General features: G+C 38.6%; 1 protein-coding gene across 1 annotated transcript in view; it reads right to left on the minus strand.

Moving 5' to 3' along the window:
• SLC12A1 (solute carrier family 12 (sodium/potassium/chloride transporter), member 1) overlaps positions 1 to 19,495 on the minus strand; it is a gene marked incomplete at its 3' end in the record, with an annotated part of 31,739 nt that overhangs the window by 2,743 nt on the left and 9,501 nt on the right. The window contains exons 3-14 of the mRNA XM_009583658.1: positions 19,236 to 19,370; positions 18,943 to 19,018; positions 13,534 to 13,629; positions 12,717 to 12,856; positions 12,188 to 12,298; positions 10,579 to 10,690; positions 9,957 to 10,084; positions 6,880 to 6,964; positions 5,002 to 5,153; positions 3,268 to 3,375; positions 2,338 to 2,461; positions 1,310 to 1,411 (exon numbers count right to left, since the gene is read on the minus strand). Of these exons, the coding sequence (XP_009581953.1) occupies positions 1,310 to 1,411; positions 2,338 to 2,461; positions 3,268 to 3,375; positions 5,002 to 5,153; positions 6,880 to 6,964; positions 9,957 to 10,084; positions 10,579 to 10,690; positions 12,188 to 12,298; positions 12,717 to 12,856; positions 13,534 to 13,629; positions 18,943 to 19,018; positions 19,236 to 19,370 (1,369 nt within the window). The remainder of the gene's footprint in view (positions 1 to 1,309; positions 1,412 to 2,337; positions 2,462 to 3,267; positions 3,376 to 5,001; positions 5,154 to 6,879; positions 6,965 to 9,956; positions 10,085 to 10,578; positions 10,691 to 12,187; positions 12,299 to 12,716; positions 12,857 to 13,533; positions 13,630 to 18,942; positions 19,019 to 19,235; positions 19,371 to 19,495) is intronic.

Below are 19,495 nucleotides of genomic sequence, written 5' to 3' on the forward strand. Positions count from 1 at the left end.
TCCATCCCCTGCTAGCAATTAAAATGATGAGGCAAGCAGTGAGCCTCCACGGTTTGCAGGTCTCTGCCAGGTGTTCTACAGAGCAGACTCTTTAGAGAGGGGAAAAAACACGGAAGATACAAGGAGAGGCTGAGCAATGCTATCTTGGATCATTTTTGTAATGAGGGAATGGGAAGGTCCTGCTGTGAAGAAATTTGCTGTCCTGCAGCCTTGCAATTATTATAGTCTATCACTGTGAATTGGCAGAAATTAACTGGAGGAAATGAGAAAAGAAAAATGGCTGCAGTTTTGTCTGAAATGTTAATTAGTGGCAGAGTAGAGTCAGATGCACGCACATGAAGTCTATAGAGGTAATTTTTACTCAGCTCCAAGGCTGTGTAGAGCAGATCTGCATTTGTTCAGCTGTGCAGGTAATTAGCAGAAGTGCTCCTCTTTTCTGCCCTCTGAACAAACGGCATCATGCAGATCTATAGGAAGGAAGTTGATGTAGGCATTTGTGTCACTACTGCAGTTTCTTCACACTGGAAATCAAAAACGTATTCCTCACTCCTTGAATTGAATAATTGATTCACAGCGGCAGGAAATTGTCTTTCCTGTGTGCCAAAACCAGTGTTGCTCGCCTGATTGACTTTAGTCCTTAAGGTGTCACCCCTTCATTCATTAAGATCATGAGAATTATTCTGCTGTGGTAATACACAAGCCTGAAAGCCAGTATGTTCCTTTGCTGCACAAATGGAGAGAGGGGCTCTCAAGTTACCCTTGAACAGGACCTCATTGCACTTCACCCTACAATTCTGCTACTAGCCACTGCAGAGCTGTGCTGATGCCGTTTGGTAGACCTGTTCTCGTTCTACATGTTCCCTTCCAGGCAGTATCACTTCTAGCGCAATTCCTGTTCTTATGAACTTTCCTGTAAATTTCACTGCAGATTTGGAGAAGAGCATAATGGCTCCCTGCTATACCTTGCTTACTTTATGTGGCTGGAGTTGGCATAGGTTTTTATCCACCCATTTTGTGTGATAGCTAGGGGAAAAAAACACCCTGGGGAGGAGCTTTTCTGCTCCAGTGTGATCCACCAAAGTCTTTTTCATCCTGTACAACTGTAGAGAGTGTAGGGACTAGAGCCATTATTTTTATCTTTTGGAGATAAATAAAATGTCATCATATTCAATGAGAGCAGTAAAATCTCAGATCACATAGCTTAGATATTTTACAGGTTTCTCTGCAGCTTTCTCTGACATACAGTCAAAAACTTGCAGAGATCAGGCTATGAAGCCCACATTTAAATCACTGGCGAATGCACACTCACCTGGAGATTTTGCATATGAGGCATGAAAGCAGGAGAAATTAATCAAAGCGTATGAAGCCAGGAAGAAATTGGAGATGATGGGAGCAATGGTATTCAGTTCAGCTGTAAGACACACACAAGTATGACATAGGCACCAGTTCCCTAGATTGTTGGATGGCTTTTTCCTGACGATGCATTAAATCTGGACACTGTCTGAATTTGTCTTCTAGGGAGAGCTTGGGTATTTTCCTGTGGTATTAATTTAAGGCCACCGTGATATACCTTCATTCATATTAAGTAGTGTCTGCTGATGCTGATTTTAATAATGTTAGGTGCTATGCAAGGTTACTCTGATTCTACAGACTGGCTCTTAATGATGTAGATCTGGTGTAAATTTCAGAATTTTAAATATGTAATTGAGAGGACAGATGTGTTTCACAAAAGACTTATTGTTAAAACTTACTGTTTTGCTTTTTAAATGGCAATCTGAATTCTCTCTACTAAACTTCCCATTTACTTAGTGTCACACAGTTTGAATTTCAAATCTTGGAAAAACTAATTTAAAAATCCCCACACCTCTAAATATGGTAGTTGGGATTTTCTACCACCAATGCTGACAAACTGGGGTTTGCTTTGGAGCTGACTGTGGGGAAGGATTGGCAGAGTAGGCTTCCTAATTATCTCAGAATTGCCTCAGAGCTATGTGCAATATAAACTGGAAAACCATTTTCAAAGTTGGTGACTTTGCATTATTTGATATAGTTCTAAGCACTGCCCTCTTCTAGCGGAGAGAACAGGAATTGCACCTACTCCGCATCTTTGAAAATCAGGCTATGGTGGCACTGAGATGTTACTAGAGTCCCTGTTGGTTTCTTTTTGCCTTCTTTAAGAATAATGGAATTGCTACCAGGGCTTTGAGTGTGCTTGGGCTTATGTCAGAGCTTACCTGACTGGAAATTTTTCTAACCATAGCTAATCATTGTATTAAAATATCAGTTTGTATAATTTCAAAACGTGAGATTATAGCAGTTGTGTAACGATATACAAACCAATCAAAATGAATGCCATAGCAATGACGAAAGTGAGAACGTATCCCCTGATAGGCTCGTTGTTTTTTCCATATCCTTTGGCAAAGAAGTGGAGCCCTTTGTAGATGTTGTCCTTGCAAAGAGCCTGGTAGACAAATCAGAACTTAATTCTGTTAAGCAGTGCTTTCTTACATCAGAAGTTGTTCACTGTCTGTGAATGACAGCTTGCTAGGCTTTTGCTAAACAAAAATTAAATCTTAGTACTTCAAGTACAGCTACTGCTATGGCACATAAAAATTCAAATAAGGTGATAAGCCAATATCCTACTATATTATTATATAGCGGGAAAACAGAATCACAGGCATTTAATACTTATTCAGTGCTTTAAAAAACGATTAACTGAGTAGCTAAATAGAGTCTATGTTGGCGGAGGCTGAAGCACAAATTGGTGGCTTGGTGTAAGTTGTACAGGTTATCTTTCTGTCCCATGCCCTCTGTTCCCATTCTGTCCACATTGCTGCTGCCCAGACAGCTTCTGGACAGCCTGTCTGAGCACACCTGCCAGCACCTGAATCTTATGGTCCTGAGGGCTCCTGTGCATATTCCTGGCACTCCTGTGCTTACAGGGTGGCTTTCTGTAAGGAGATAGAAGTGGTCCTGAAAGTAGCCTATATAGGATCTATCACAAGCACATGTGTATCCCCCACCCCTGCAGCAAAGCTGAGCTCTGACCAAAGGAATATTATGATCCTAAATGCCCACCCCTGTATGAGGGTGATAAGACCTGCCTATTTCTGTTGAGAAACGTTCTACATGCTGTTTTTCCTGCCTCTTCCTCCCACATGTGTCAGTGTTGTTTAAATATATCTCACATTTGGCACATAGAGTTCAACTAAATTGTATGTCTTTGAAGTAAAATAGAGTATAAGGAAATGGATAGTTTAATTTTACCTGGAAAACTTTGGGTGCGCTGACAAGAGATGCCAGAGCTGATGACAGAGTAGCAGAAAAGATGCCAGCTGTGATGAGAGGACCAAAGCCAGACACCATGCTCATCACCTTTAGGAAAAAAGAAGGAAAAAAGAATAGTCAGGCTTGCATTTGGATACACTTTTTGATCGCAGACCCATTTAAGTACTCTGTTTCTACGTGTGTCTGCTTTTCACGGTCCTAAATTCAATATACTACAAACCAACTGTGAAGTAGGGAAATACTATTATTCCTGTTTTAGTAAAAAGCAATGGAGGCATAGCCAAATTTTTATACAAGTATGCAGCTGTCTGCTGAGGCAGATGAGTACTCCGAGAGATCTTCTCACCTCCTTTACTAACTGGTTGCTGTAAGTAACAGCCTCTACTTGATAGGTAAATAGCCAGCTTGTAGCAAGAAGGGAAAACGGAAACAGCAGGAAAAAGCACCAAAGTACAAAATGTGGTTGGAGGCACTTCTTTGGTTTGGTTTGGATTTTTTTTCTTAATTATTTAATATGGCTAAAAAAGAGAGGAAATGCCTGATTGTGCTAGCATAACAGCGAACAGTAATGATGGTCACCGGCAGGCTTCCCTCAGCCCTCCCAGAGGGGCTGCACTGGCCTCTGCGACCACTGAAGCAAAAGGGTTGTTGAGAAGCACCGGGCAAGGAAGCTAAAAGATTAAGTGGACAGATGTGATTGCCAGATGCTTTTTGGGGTGTAGGAAGTACTCCAGGAAAGAAACCAGTTAATCCTGGAGACTTGTCAGATGAAGACATATTTTTTTCTGACTTTAGTCTGGCAAAGATAAATGCAAGAAGTGAAACTCTCTTTACGGCTGTAGGGAGGTCACTGATTTTAAGGGTTGCCCTGGGTCCGGACGGCTGAACTGAGGTGGGAGAGAGGATGGCAAATGATCAAGAAAGGAAGGAAAAGTAGTCTGTGACAGGGATAGCATATCCCTTTTAAGGTGGTTACCTAGCCCTGTCATTTAGCAGAACCAGCTGGGAAAAAAGCAAGTGACTTTAAAAGCTACAAATGGCTAGTTGAAAAGCAAGTGCAGGTGGGTGGTGAGCTCCTCTCGCGGGCCGTGAAGCACAGGGGCTGAACAGACATATAGGAGCCGTGGTTGTCAGGCTGCAGAAGAACTGCTTTGCTTTGATGCTTTGCCTGAGCTTTATTTTGAAGAGTAAAAATGGCAGACAGTCTCTCGCTGGCCTAGGAGAAAGACCGCTTACTTCTCTCTTACTTGATTTTTCACTCGACTATTTTTGGATACTTTTTTTTAAGAAGACAGAAGTCCATTCTTTGTACCATGGCACAAACCCTTAACAGTGACTGCAGCACCCCTGAGGTAGAATCACATCCGTGTGTAAAGAGCAGTGAGCTGAGTTGCTCATCTGACAGGAGTTCCTGAGGTCTCTGTTAAGTCTAGATTTTGAGTTTGAAGATGTTACAGCACATACTGCTGCATGGTACTTGTTGACAGGGGAGATAAAGACCTTACCAGAGTGCTGGGAAGGCTAGTGTTGGGCAGTACGAAGGTAATGTGGAATGCAGGGGACTTTTCCCTTTGATTATTCTTATAGTTTTTTACTTTTTTAGATAAAAGTGGATGTCCTGTTGCAATTAGTTGTCAGCAAATAATGATTTTGCATGTTTGTACTTATGTATTGATGTATTGCTTATGATTATACATATTATCTCATTAAAACCTGAAAATTATTCATCAGCCCATAACCACATGGCTGACTTGCACATCTGGAAAAATCGTAGCCTAGGCTGCAGGCAGAAGATCCATTGCAGCTCATTCCAGGTACAACTGTATCATTGATGTTCCCAGTAGCATCTCGTACAACACAGGAGGCTGTGGAAACAACGATATATTATTATTTTCCTTCCTTGTGACATTGGAAGAATGTTTTTGCCACACTTTGACTCTTGGTCTGCACACATTTTGTACAACTGCTGCCTTAGTCTCATCCCAAAGAGCAATGTTTCATGTTGGGCAGAGATTACTTCTCTGTATTGTGGCTTAGTTTCTCGTATTGTCTGTAAGCAAATATTTACTTCTGTTACTTTTAAAATAATCAGCCAGTTGACTAATGAGGATTAGCATATTTCTGAGAGTAGAGAACCAGACAGAGATCAACAATAAATTAACTAACTAAGAAATACATTGTCTGCCTGTGACCACTTTCACAACTGCCAGTATTCAAAGGAAACAGGTCAGTGACGGTCTTAGGTCGAGGCATACTTTTTTTTTTTGTTTAACAAGGACACACAATTGCTTTAGAGACCCAGATGCTCAGCTGTTCACATTGTCATAGCCCTACTGATACCAATATGGTGAGAAAAACTTTAAACAGGAGAAACTACCTATATTCTTTTTGTTTTTATTAATATTTATGCAGTCTTTTTTTGTTTGCCACCAGAAGTGGGAAGAAACATACGGAGTTAACTTAGAATGCTGATCTCAACATATTTACGGCCAAAATGTAAGTTTATACGGTATCTTCAAATATATCAAAAGCATTGTTATTGATAGTCCCAAAGTAACCAGTATCTATTTAGCAAACCAATATGCAAACAGAAAGGAAGAAAAAAAGTATTGCACTGAAAAGTAGACAGCTTTGAAGTTGAAATACAGCTATTGCTTATGAGAACAGAACAATGCATTAACACAGATTTATAATAGAAAGTGAAGAATGACTATTTCAACTTTAATTGCAGAAGAAATTTAGATCCAAATAATGCAATAACCTGAGCTGCAGCTTGACTCGAGTATTCTGCCTTTTGCACAAAGTATAAGGACCACAAAAGTCAAGAAGACTTGAGGTTCATCTCTCAGAAAAGGGAGTACCCCGCAGGGCTTTCATGCAGTATTGAGGTATTTGCTCATAAGGAAGAGTGTCATTTGCAACGCTCTTTCTTACGGTACTATTAAAACAGAAAAAGAAAAATCTTTTTCTTGTATAGGGATTTATTGTACACTTGTAATGAGAATTTAATTGCATATTCCTCCAACACAGTTCATGGCTTCAGTACAGGTCTCCTTTTTACTCTTGTGTCCATTTTGTTACCTCACAGTCTGATATTGTAGAGCACCTAGTCACGTAGTGCATCTTCTTTAAGACAGGCAATTGATTTCTGTCTTTGACATATAACACACAAAATGTGTGTGTTACCCTGTTACTCATGAGTGTTCAGTAAGACTAGTGAGACCAAGTAGAAGCCATGTGAAATTTCAATGTGAATGAGGAACAGAAGATCAGCGGATTGATCAGAGGTTCCTTTAATCTTTACTACGCTCATGGATACTATATGCTAATGGTCTTTGTCACTGCATCAAATGCAAAAGTAACCATACAAGTTATACGAAAATCCAGCTGCCAGACAGGGACTTTTGTTTCTGCTGATTGCTGCTTTTTTTCCCACTGTTTTTACATACAGTAAAATCAAACCAACTATCTCTCTATGTAATAAATCCACAGGATGAAAAAGCAGTGAGGTTAATAATTCATTTGCATACCAGGCTTTCAAACTTTTAAAACTGTATAAATTAAGACATGAAGCAGAGGTTCTGTACTTACCTGCACATATTGCAACGGCAATGTAAGCAATTGTTGTAATCACAATGGCCAGCATTGTTCCTTTGGGTATCGCACTTTGTGGATCCTTAAAACAAAGCAGTGACCAAAAAAACACTGTGAGTTTGTGGGCTGCACGCTGTTGCATTTGCATGCTAGGGAGTCCTGCCACACTGTGGTATGAAAATACCTTTAGATGGTAGATTTTTATCACTTAGACCTGCACCAACATTTTCTGTCTCAGCAGGTAGATAGTGAAGCAGTCCTGTGGTGCAGTGCTCCTACCCTGGACATAGTGAAGGATATTCTGCAGGAGCAGAGGTTACGTTTATGGCAGCAGGAGAGTCCTGAGCTCTGCATTGCTGGGAGCTCCAAACTCTCTTTGCATTGCAATGGGCTTTATTTTTATGTTTAATGGTATAATGGGTAAACGGTTACTGAACTAACCATCAAACTCCTGTGGATGACAAGACTGGACCATTTTTGGTTAATTGGTAAGATAGATGCGAATAGTCACCCTGTACATAACATAGTACTTTTGTGATTAGCAACTACTAATTGTTAGTTATGTCTTGACAACAAGCTACTTCCTCTCACTGTTTTGACTTTTAACGTAGATAATTTAATAAGTCTGGGTTATAATGCTTACAGTCTGGCTCACAACAATAGTGGCTTTGATCATGCAACTTTAAGAGTCCAAAGGTCTGCATTATACATTGTAATTTTAAAGGGGATTTTAATACTAGCTCATCTTACAATCTAGTGTGTGTTTGTTTGTACTAGGAAGCACTCTTTATGAATTGCCTTGTTAAGTTGGTTTAGCGAGGTTTTTAAGTCAAAGATGTGCGGAATACATTTTAAGCCTCAGACCTTTGTACTTTTATAACTATGCTCATTGCATGGGGAAAAAAAACCAAAATACAAATTTGGAGTGTCATGTGAAACACGGCTGAATGACTTAACTGTGTTAAGAATATAATTTTTAAATGGAGTAAGGGTTTATTGAACTGAAAAATAATTGCAAAGTCACTTCAGCTGCATAAGACCTTTTGCCCTCAAATCATGGTAACTTTAATTTATACAGTTCTGATGTGCATGTCATCTGTTTTTGTGGAGTCTCATGCTGCAATCTTAAACACTGGAACCTTAAGTCTTAGCATTAAAGCTTCTTACAGCTTTACAACTTTTAAATTTTGTCAATAATTAAACACACATTTAATATGATGTTAGCGCTTTAGGGCCTGCTCCAAAACCCACTGAAGTCACTGGGAAGACTAGCTGTTTCTGTAAGTGGGCTTTTGACTAGGCCAATACTTAAGTGTGTAGCAGCTACAGAAGCATGTACATAGGTGTTTGCAACAAATTCTAAAGAAAGTTTGAGTGATCCGTTTTACACTTTTAAAATACTTTTTAGCTTGTCTTCTAGATTTCTGGAGAGGCTGGTTAATTTAATTAGACCTGTCTAATGCATCTAAACATGCTCAGTGGGGAGTCTGCAGCCTGGAGGACTTGGTTATAGAAATCCACTTATTGCCAGACTGAAACAACCACAGAGAGCCAACGGGAGAACTGCTTCCCTTGGTCTGCTCAGACTCTTTCAAATAGCTTATGAAAGAAGTGCTGCTGCTTTGGGAGCTTGCCATGTATAGAGAGCACCATATATGGCAAAAGAATTATTTTTGTTTGATAAAAGGATGGAGATTGTGTGAGGCTGATTCAGTCTCAGTGGACAGAAGTACAATGATTTTTGTTTTTTTAATTAAAATGGAATCTCATAGACGCTATTAGTGGCTCAGTTTCTACATATTTCTCTCTGTGCTTGGCTTCAAAAGCAGTCCTCTGGAAACAAAGGAGATGAGGCGTGCAACTCAGTGTGAGGAAGGGAAACAGAACTGGCTGTCAGGGTTGGTAGGATTTGGTGAACTTGCATGACTACAGTGGCAATACAGGACAGACCTCTGGTTGAATCCTTAAGGTATACAAGACAATGGGTCTATATGATAAAGCCAAATAACTTCATTTGACATGCTGGGGTTATCAAGGTGTAAGCCACATCTTTTTGGTGACTTTTTTTTTCTTTTTTCTTTTGGGTTTTTTTTGAGTGTTTTTTTTGGCTTTTTGTTTGGTTTTTGTTGTCATTGGTGGTGGGTTTTTTTAGTATTAGATTGCAAGACTTGAGTTATGGATACCTCTGGTGCATTTCTGAATTTCTTGTAATATTACGAAGTATTGCATTGCTCCACATTTACTAGAGATGTTTTAGCAAATGCTTTTCTGAGCTTTGAATTACTTCATCTTTACGTTTAGCTTTAAACACTCTTTGCATTAAATACACTGTGCAAAGTCATGGAAACTAGAGGGCACTCAAAGTTAAAACTAAATTCCTGTCTCTAATTTACCAGTATGTTTAGATACTGGAAATATCATCTCGTACAACTGCTATACTGCAAGAGGAGAGTGAGGACCTGACAGAATGGCCACAGCAAGACAATTGGGCACCCTTGGACCTCCTTTCCCTTTCTTTTCAGACTCCTTTCTTTTGTCACAGCTGCAAACCTGCAGCTTTTCCTTTGAGGAGCAGTAGTGACATGGGATTGGGACATACTTGCTTTCATTAAATGCTCTGTTTGCTCTGCCCTTGCTATGACCCTGAATAGAAAAAGCCAGTCTCCACTGATTCTTGTGAGTACAAACATGAGCTTTACAGGTATGCTTTTTGGGATGATGTTTTAGGAGATTTTGCAAAAGAAGAGTGCCAAGAGATACACGTGTAATTTCTCTTATGTCATGTGCTGCTAATGGACCATTAATGCTATATTATTACAGGTTATTGAAACATGCTTTTAAATGATATAGCAACTCAAATCTGAATGCAGTAATTTGTGTAAATAGCCATAATGCATTATGAGAGAAAAAGTGAACTGATGTTTTCAAATAATAAAGCAGGTACGTTAAAAGTGAGTGTTTTGCTTCCCAAAATAAGACATGATTTAAAACTGAATACAGTGTTGATTCATAATTTGTTTTCTTGTTCTTTTTTCAGCCTACAGCTAGTATTATGAAGTTAATGAAATACATACTTTCAGATCTCCTGAGATATTGGCTCCTGCAAGAATGCCAGTGGCAGCTGGGAAAAAAATGGCAAACACCGAGAAAAATCCTTCTCCACTTCTGAAATCTGGTCCAAAGTTTTCTGCAAATATTGATGCTGCAAATATAGGTGAAAATGAAACATACCACCAGGTTTTGATTCCAAAGTTACTTAGTGAAGGAGGTGAATAAGCTAGTCTTTCACATCTGGACGACTGGGTTTGAATCTGTCTCATATCATAAGCAAAGTGAATTTGATTTCCTTAGTCTGGTCCCCAGTAGGGTGTGCTTGTCTGCATCTCGGAGCTATAGATCCATATTGAAGTGACAGGAGCGTCACTACAGCACTTGCACGTAGCTCTGTGTAAAAGATTGTCTGTGCTCTGCTGATATATAAATGACTCAAGCTGCAGCTAACTGTGCTGTCAGCTTCAGCAGCAGAGAGACAGACTCAAAATTAAAGATGAAATAAATTCCCTTCGTTTGCAAGCTTACTTAAACTTGAGCAGAAGATCCTGATCTTGTGACCTTTTTCAGTGGAATCCTTAACTCAGTATGAAGCCAAAAATAATGCAAACTTATTATTTTATGATAGATAGCAAGGTTACTTGCCTTGGTAATTAAAAAAGCCTCTTGCCTTCTTTTCATTATTGGTAGGAATGACTGTCCCAATAAAGAAGTTTGCAATGGCAACAAGGAGAACAAATAGAAGAATAACTTGAGCCTATTAACAGAAACAAAAAGATTTTCCTGATGATTTTAATTTGCATTGACTGTGGAGATGGCTATATAGCAAGTTATTTGTATGTGTCCCTATGACAGATTACTAATTTCTGTAGTTTTTGAAAATATAAGGAATCAGGATAGCTGAATCGGCTAATGACAACAGCAGATAGTTTTTACTAAGGGGGTTATGAAATATATAGTTATAATTTAATTTTATGTTAGTTTCTTTACAAGAAAAGGCAAAATGAAACAGTGAATGCATTAATATCAAGTATAAGATATTTTTACATTGTTATAAAATTTATAGAATCATAGAATCATTAAGGTTGGAAAAGACCTCTAAGATCATCAAGTCCAACCGTTAACCCAACACCACCATGCCCACTAAACCATGTCCCTAAGCGCCTCATCTACACGTCTTTTAAATACTTCCAGGGATGGCGACTCCACCACTTCCCTGGGCAGCCTGCTCCAAGGCCTGACCACTCTTTCAGTAAAGAAGTTTTTCCTGATGTCCAGTCTAAACCTCCCCTGGCGCAACTTGAGGCCATTTCCTCTCGTCCTATCGCTAGTTACTTGGCAGAAGAGACCAACCCCCACCTCACTACAACCTCCTTTCAGGTAGTTGTAGAGCGCGATGAGGTCTCCCCTCAGCCTCCTCTTCTCCAGGCTAAACAGCCCCAGTTCCCTCAGCCGCTCCTCATAAGACTTGTTCTCTAGACCCTTCACCAGCTTTGTGGCCCTTATCTGGACACGCTCCAGCACCTCAGTGTCCTTCTTGTAGTGAGGGGCCCAAAACTGAACACAGTATTCAAGGTGCAGCCTCACCAGGGCCGAGTACAGGGGCACGTTTAGTTGCAGTTGTTTAGTTGCAGTGGGTTGTCACTTCAAGGGTTATAATATCTAATTGTTTTTCTGATCTCTTTTACAAGTAGTTCTAGTCTCCATCACAGCAGAATGTAAAAATAAGGGTGCTATTCTGGACCTGATTTTGATAGCTGTATTCCACCCTTTAAAGTATTTGTATTTGAATTTCCATTTTGAACTTTTTTTTACAGGTGAAGGAATAGCAGAAATCATTAGATGGATAGCAAATACGAGTTCTTCTGCTGAGTAGGGCTTGAGAGAGTACAGTGAGAAAATCATACTGTTTTTACTACTGTTTATTCTGTTGAGCTGCATCAAAAATAAGGGCAAAAGGGGCACTTACCGAAGGCTCTAAATGATGCCATGAATTATAAAAATCAATATAATCAAGCTGTCTGCAGAACACAAACTTCCTCTTCCCTTTTAAATGTATGTTCAAGGAAGAGCATGGAGTAATTGTGCTTTCACTGAATGTAACGATTAAACTGCTATTGCTTTTAGAAAGATTAAGCACAAACTGAAACTGAGTGCTTTTGAAAATTCCACCTGTTGTATGGCATTCCTCACACACAAATGCTGTACAGTAGTCTAATATACTGCTTGCTTTTATGTTCTTTTAAAGGTTTACCTTTGCTTCCCATTCCATGCCAGCAACAGAGATGCCGAGAAGACATACAACAGTTATGGTACCTATTATTCTGATGTCATTGGACTCATCTACCATCAGTGTATCACTTTCCTGAAAACAGTAAGAAATGTTATTAGAACCAGTCTTTCTCTGCCCAACTGGTGAGATCACCTGTCAAAGTTTCAGAGATTTGTGAGACCAAGTGTTTGTATTTCATGTTCCAGCTGGCTCTTTGTAGTTGGGGTTATTTGGCTGTCTAATTAGATGTCTGTTCCTTTTCTGATTTTGAGATTCTTGTTGAGAAATGTATGAAATATATTCATAAGGTAGAAATAATGGAGAAGCACTCTATGGCATATTTAGACAGACCAGCTTCTTCCCAGCTAAAGATATCCCTCAAGCCTCAGGTAAAAAGTATCACCACTTAAACAAATATATAAACCAAACAAAACCCAAACCAAAACACATCCCCCACAAAACAAAAAAACCCAAACCAATTTAATCATATATATGAAACATCTACATTTACCTTAAGAAGTTCTACAACTGTTTCTGCAAATCCAACTACATACATAGCAACTGCCACTGCGTTTGCAAAAGCAAATATAAGTCCTATAGATCCACCAAACTCTGGGCCTAGACTTCTTGAGATAAGATAGTATGCTCCACCTGCAGACAGAAATAATTGTTATTTCAGCACAACTAAATGCTCACGTTTTGCTCATTTTTCTCACATAAATAATACCGCAGGAATCTGCTTTTAGGCCTAACAAACATAATCGATATTTGCCCTATATTAATAGAGGACACTGATAAAAAAAGGAATGTGCTTTGTACTGGTTCTGCCTTCAGACTTTTCAGTATGCCTTTCTGTTGCAGAAATCTTTTTAGTGCATATTAGCATGCAAAACTGGACCTTCAAATAATTTTTCGTGATACATAATATAGTAACACAGAGCAGAGAGAACCTCACTTCCAGGCAGGTTCTAACTTACTAGGATCTATCCTAATGTTAGCATCAAAGATCATATTCTGTGGTACATTGTTAAAACCCCTGCATAGTGCTACAGTGAATCTTTAATCTTTTTTGCATATCACCGTAAATGGAGCACATTACTTTGGCAGTTAATTATTTCATCTCATCTCACTGGCATTTAATATTTATTGTCAAGAAGTGTTTAAGATTATAGACACTTTAATTTACTGTTGATCCATTGAGAGAGATCGCTCCAAATATATTTATTTATTATTGCTTTGCTTATAACACAGTTATCTCAATTCCATATTTTTTTTTCTAATCCAAATCTGCAGATTTTTGTATTTTTCATGAGATCATGTTCACTTACCTCCTCTTACTACTCCATTAGTGCAAATGGCAGACATGGAGACACCTGTTAGTGTTGTTACTACTACACTCAGACCAATAACTATGATTCCAAGACCTGAAAGATCCGAAAAAGAACTTATATTCAAGTATATTCAAATACCTGTTCTGCTTAAATGATGTAGTAAGAACTTTTCCATTTTCCACAGAGGTTAGAGCAGACCAGTTACAACTTTAAGGCTCTGAAATGCACTAAAACTTTGTTTCATAAAATACCTGTCATGCACTTTTCCAGCAAAATAATTTACTCATCTTCCAAGGAGTGGCTGAAATGTAAGGAATTTTATAAAGAAGGTATTAAATTGAAGATATCCACTGATCTGCATCAATCTTTAAAATGAGAGGAAGAGATGCCTCATGCTCCGTTTGTCCAAGGATGTCCAATCTGGAATGCTCTGAATAAAAAAGACCTGCTGAAAGGTAACAGAAGAACTCCATGAAAAGCCAGAAGCCATCCGTCGCTCAGCATTAGGCAGGAACATCTGAAACGTACTTTACAGACTGAACTGAAATCTGGGATTTATTAAAAGTGACAACTCAAGCCATAAATTGTGATTAGAGGTGGCTAAAATTGTTACCTTCCAGTTCCTTTAGATGTACCATTTGGTTTATTGTCCCTCTGGTTTGCCTCATATGAAAATAATACATAAAGACCTTTTTGGGCTTGAAAGCATTAGTAACCCTAAGATTTTTACCTCCACGGACAAACCCATTAGTTGCTATTGCAGAAGTTGACAACCCAGTAATTGAGGTTACCATCGTGGCGAGAAGAATTATGATTACTCCAAGACCTGTCAGTAATAAGAAGATAAAATATTTTACTCATGTTCCATGATTTCTACAAATCATTCTCTCTTTAAATTGAATTTTCAGGCCAGAATCAGAGCAATAAACTGAAAAGATGGTTTGTTGACCACTTGCAGTTTGCAGAACATTTCCAAGGAGTCCATGTCATGGTAGTAAATTACTCCCATCAGTCTTCAAGCAGTGATTCTTTCTGATAGGAGTACCCTAGCCAGAAGCTCTCATGATGTTCAAAGGCTGGAGGAAATGAGCAAACAATTGTCCCTTGGCATGGATGCTTATATCTGCCTTTAATATACATCCTGGCTGTTTCAGTGAAGAGATCGACACATTAACCAGAGCTCTTGTAAGAATGCTGCTGTACTTCATCAATTAGTTAAATATTGAATCAGAGAAAGACTGACTGTATAGTTTCATAGTGCACCAGGACAAAGAGTCTATCAGATAGAGAGACAAGACCTGAGTGCGAGCCTTCTATATCCTTACTTGCCAAGGTATCAAGTGCTGCGCTTCCCCACTCTCTCCTCATCTCCCTCAAAAAAATAGTTTTACACTAACACAAACCAAACATTTGAAAATGGAAATACTGCTTTTTAAATGTTGTTTACTTTAACAGGTGACCTGTAATGTGTAATCTTAGAGAACTTAGAATCTTTTTTTTTATAGCTGATATCACAAAATTGTATAATTAAACAGAAATAATCAAACATCTGAAGATCAGTGATAGGTGATTAGTGATAGGTGAACTGGGTTTCAGTTTGAGTAAGACTCTGAAGTCTGAGTGTGTTTCCAATCTTTGGCTATATGGTCAGGTTTCTGTTAACTTTGTGAAACTGTGCTAGAAACTAGAAACTATATGAGCAGGAGATGCCTGGTATGATTTAGAATCATAGAAACGTTGGTTGGAAGTGACTTCTGAAGGTCTGTAGCTCAGCCTCCCAGTCATAGCAGAACTATTGCCAACACAAGATTAAATCAGTGACGGCTTTGGCTAGCTAGGTCTTGAAAACCTCCATGGACAAAGATCTCTCTCTGATTATGTTCCAGGGCTAGACTACCTGCCCAGTGAAAAAGTTTTTCTTTGGGTACAAACTGGACCTCCCAAGCTACAATTGTGGCCATTGCTTCTGTTATACTTTCTGGCACTACCAAGGAGAGTTTGGCTCTGTAGTTCCAGAATACTTTCTTCTTTCAAGTCAGGTGAAGAAATACTATTACATTTTTCTCTCAACTTTTTGCTTCTATTCCCATTTGTTTCTATAGGAGGAGGGGAAAAAAATGGAAAAAAAAAGAAACAATTACAGTTGGGTGCCAAACGTGGAATCAGTTCTTAGTTTTATCTGAACTTGCTAACGCTTATGCAATAGCTCTCTTGTTTCCATAAGGTACATACATCTTCGGTGTGGAACTGAAGATTATACATTGCTTGTAGCAATATTTATTGACTAGGGCTCTCCATATTGAAACTGGGATCCTACAACTGACATCCAGCTAGAAGTACTATAAACATATTGATTTATTGGCTGTATTTCTACCTTCTGGCTTCCAGATCAGATTCCTGACTTCAGTTCCTACTGGATGGTTATAGACATCCAATCCCTGAATGAATGTTCTTTGCTGCTTAAATTATAGCCATGTTATCACAATCCTTTAAGATAGAGCAATGTAATGTGTGAGATATAAATGATATACAACATTGTGTAGGATATTTAAAGTGATTTGAGCCTCTAATAAATCACGTTTATCCTATTGATTTCTGAACTCTTACTATAACTAGTCATGCACCTATTTTGTGTGCAGGTCTGTATAAAAAAAATCCAGATGGTCGTTCCTTTTGGTCAGCTACCATTACATAGAAGGATATTTTTAAACCATGCAAATTTTGTGCCTGAGAAGTGGCTGAATATGACTTTTAATCAGCTGTTAACTCTTAAATTGAATGTTAGACACATTATTCTTAAAGTAGTTTTAAAATTATTTGGTAAGTGCGTGTGCATCCTAAGGAGAATTTTTCCAGGATTTTCTATTGCATTTCACAATTCATGTTGTTAACGTGTATATGATAAATAGGGTCAGATATTTATTTGATGAGTAATATCTGCTTAGGAAGGCTTTAATGTTAATTTAAAAAAATATTTTAACATTTAAGAAGAAAAGTGCATAAAATGAAGTGACTCAACCAAAACATCATTGTAATACAATGTAATGTAACATAATTGTAATATTTGGGGCCAGATTTTCAGTTAACGTAAACTTGGCTAACCGTTCCACGTATAGGTACAAATACAGACTTCAGAGAGTCCCCAGATGTTAGGTGAAATACCAGACTAGTTTTGGACCTGGAATCTTGTCAGGACCATACTGTACCTTTTTTCCCAGCTGATGATAAACAAGGAACCTTGTTGGAACATTATTTTTCTCCTGTGTAAGAGCTTTTGCCCAAGACAGCCTATCAGGAGATGGAAATAATTGGGTTTTCTCTCTTTGGCCCTCTAATGATGGGGATATAAATGGTGCCCAGATGGAGGTTTAACCGATTCATTTAATTTCCATGTTAGTAGCGGTACCCACTGAAATCCCCGAGCCTTGGTGATGATGAGCTTCCATCACTGTTCTCTTTAAGCAGCTTGGCTAGGGACTTAAAGCTCATTGCTTATAAGACATTCAGAAAATGCATTGAGAAATTATTCAAATGGAATTTGATGTCTCATTTTCAGAAGTAAAACTAACCTCCTTACATAAGGCATGCAATTTTAAAAAGCAACAGCAGAGCAATAAACCATAAGAAAGGAGGGCCTGCTTATCAATGAATTAAAATGGTAAAATTAAATGTGAAAGCAGAAAGGCTGTAACTGATGTTGGTGCAAATTAATGTTTAAATCTGATTAAAGTTTAGATTGAAACCCAGGCATATGGCTGCTAAGTAAGTTGTTGTAAAATGAATTACTCTTGCCTATGGCTATTCTCACACCTCAAAACAAAGTAATACTTCTTGATGATCTCAATAAGTTACTAAACTGCCCTTAAAAACTAATTTTGCATGAAACCCCAGAGCAAAGTCTTGGCAATATTAAGATGCAGAATTTTCATGGCAAGGCATATACTTATGAGTGCCCTGGGCTGTACGCTCTCATTTGGTATGCATCATAAAATCAGCAAGCACCCCTTTGTCAGGCACAGTGCTAGAGCCACGCATGGAGCACTGCAAAAGTAGGTAAAGTTCTTCCCCTTAGTTCTGTAACTTTTATTGTTTGGGGGTTTTTTTCTGTTTATATCTCTCTAAGTTTGTGGCTGGATTTTTTTCTTAATAAGCATTTAATTTGTTTCTCTTTTTTTAAAAGCTCAGTCTTGCTCAAGTGAAACTTCTGTGAAGTTACTGTATTTTGTTGGAAATGAGACTTCAACCGTGCAAAATTTTGGAGATGTTTTGATTCAGTGTTTCATTTCACTTCCATTAACAAGGAAGTGAATGGTATTTATATTCAATCTAAATTTGAGCACTGAATTTTATCCAAGACCAGGAGAGCTGATGCCCTGAGTCCAGAGTTTGGACTCCAGCTCATGTCTACTTGAAGTTTTCCATTCAGTGAGAATCCAAACTGGAATACCTGCCATCCACCTTTTGGACTGCTGTTTTTTATGACATCTGGGTGCCAGCCAAAGATTAGGGCCCCGTTATTCTAGACTGTATGATCACGTAACACAGAGTGACACTGCCATCACAGTTCACATTTCTGTGCTTCCCCAGAGCCGCAGCTCTGAAAACGAAGTTGTACCACACAGCAGCTATTGATATGTTGCACCTTACTGAGCTGCTCTTCTAGTTGCTGGAGATTCTTGCAGTGTTGTGAGCACTTTCCTCCCTCACTGGTTTCATTGAACGCTCAACAACATGCTGGACGGAGGCCTTGGGGTCCAGTCTCCCACGGACTGGGATCTGGGGTTTGGATTAGTTAAATTGCACAATGAAGAATCAAAGATACAGCACACAATGAAGTGTACGTAGTTAATTTATATGAAAGCTGTAGCAGAGATTTTAAAACTTAGTGTTTCATAGTACACTAGTATCTAGTGCTGTGCTATAGTTAAAAATAACAAAATCCTGATGAGATGAGACCTCCTTCCAGTTCTGTTTTCATCTTTGCAGAAAAGTGTGAAGAAGCGTTGTTTTTAATATGTAGATGACAAGGTTTGGGATTCACAGATAGCAAAGTGTGAACTCTTAAAGGTTAACTTTGTATGCACATATTAGAAATTGGCCCGAGTCATGAAGTTTACATCTGTTACAGGATCTAAATACAAATTTCACTAAAGCTTAGAAATATTCAAATGTGATGATCATATGCATAGTTAACAGATCTATGCCTCTAAGCAGTAATTTGGCTGCGAGTCTGGAAAATTCCAATAGTTTGGAGGATTAACATCTTTTACCCTGGCAAGCATTTGAAAACATTATTTAGTTCAACATGCAAATGCACATCTCAGATTATATATTAATCATGATCATGTATAGTTTATCCTCTTTATCCCTTTCACTGTTGAAAATGATATTAAATAAGATACATACCAATTCCTGCTTGACCTACAATCCAGGAAAGTCGAATAAAAAGCATCACACCCCAAATATTAAGCATACATCTTACCTAGGTTTTAAACAAAAAATACTGCATTAGTGCAAAGTTGAAAGTAGTGTTAACAACCAGAGGGGTGATACTGTGCATTGCAGGCTTTTAAAAAGCACCCCAAACATCCCTCAAGTCCACCTCCCTCTCTTACTTCTTAAAAGGCCTTAGTGTTGCAGAGCTAATCTTAAAGTTTATTTTCTTTTAATTTTTTTACAAATGCAGATAAGTTTCTCACCAGCACACCCTTCACCCATCCAAACTTGACAAATCCTGTTTTGTTTTCTTCTTCCTTGCTGACTGCTGTCTCATCTCCAGCGGTGCTTTCTCCATTAGCCACTCTCTCGACTGAGCCAGTGCTCACGGCTATGTTCTGAAGGATCACAGAGAAAACACATACATTTTTGTGCCAAGCAGAGGACACCTGGCTCCATAAGAGAGACATGGAATAAAGGAATTCCAAAGAAGATCAGGTTTTACTGTCTCTGGAGTAGCGTG

The sequence above is a fragment of the Fulmarus glacialis genome, unplaced genomic scaffold (assembly GCF_000690835.1).
Source record: "Fulmarus glacialis isolate BGI_N327 unplaced genomic scaffold, ASM69083v1 scaffold20740, whole genome shotgun sequence".
Classification (NCBI taxonomy): Eukaryota; Metazoa; Chordata; class Aves; order Procellariiformes; family Procellariidae; genus Fulmarus; species Fulmarus glacialis.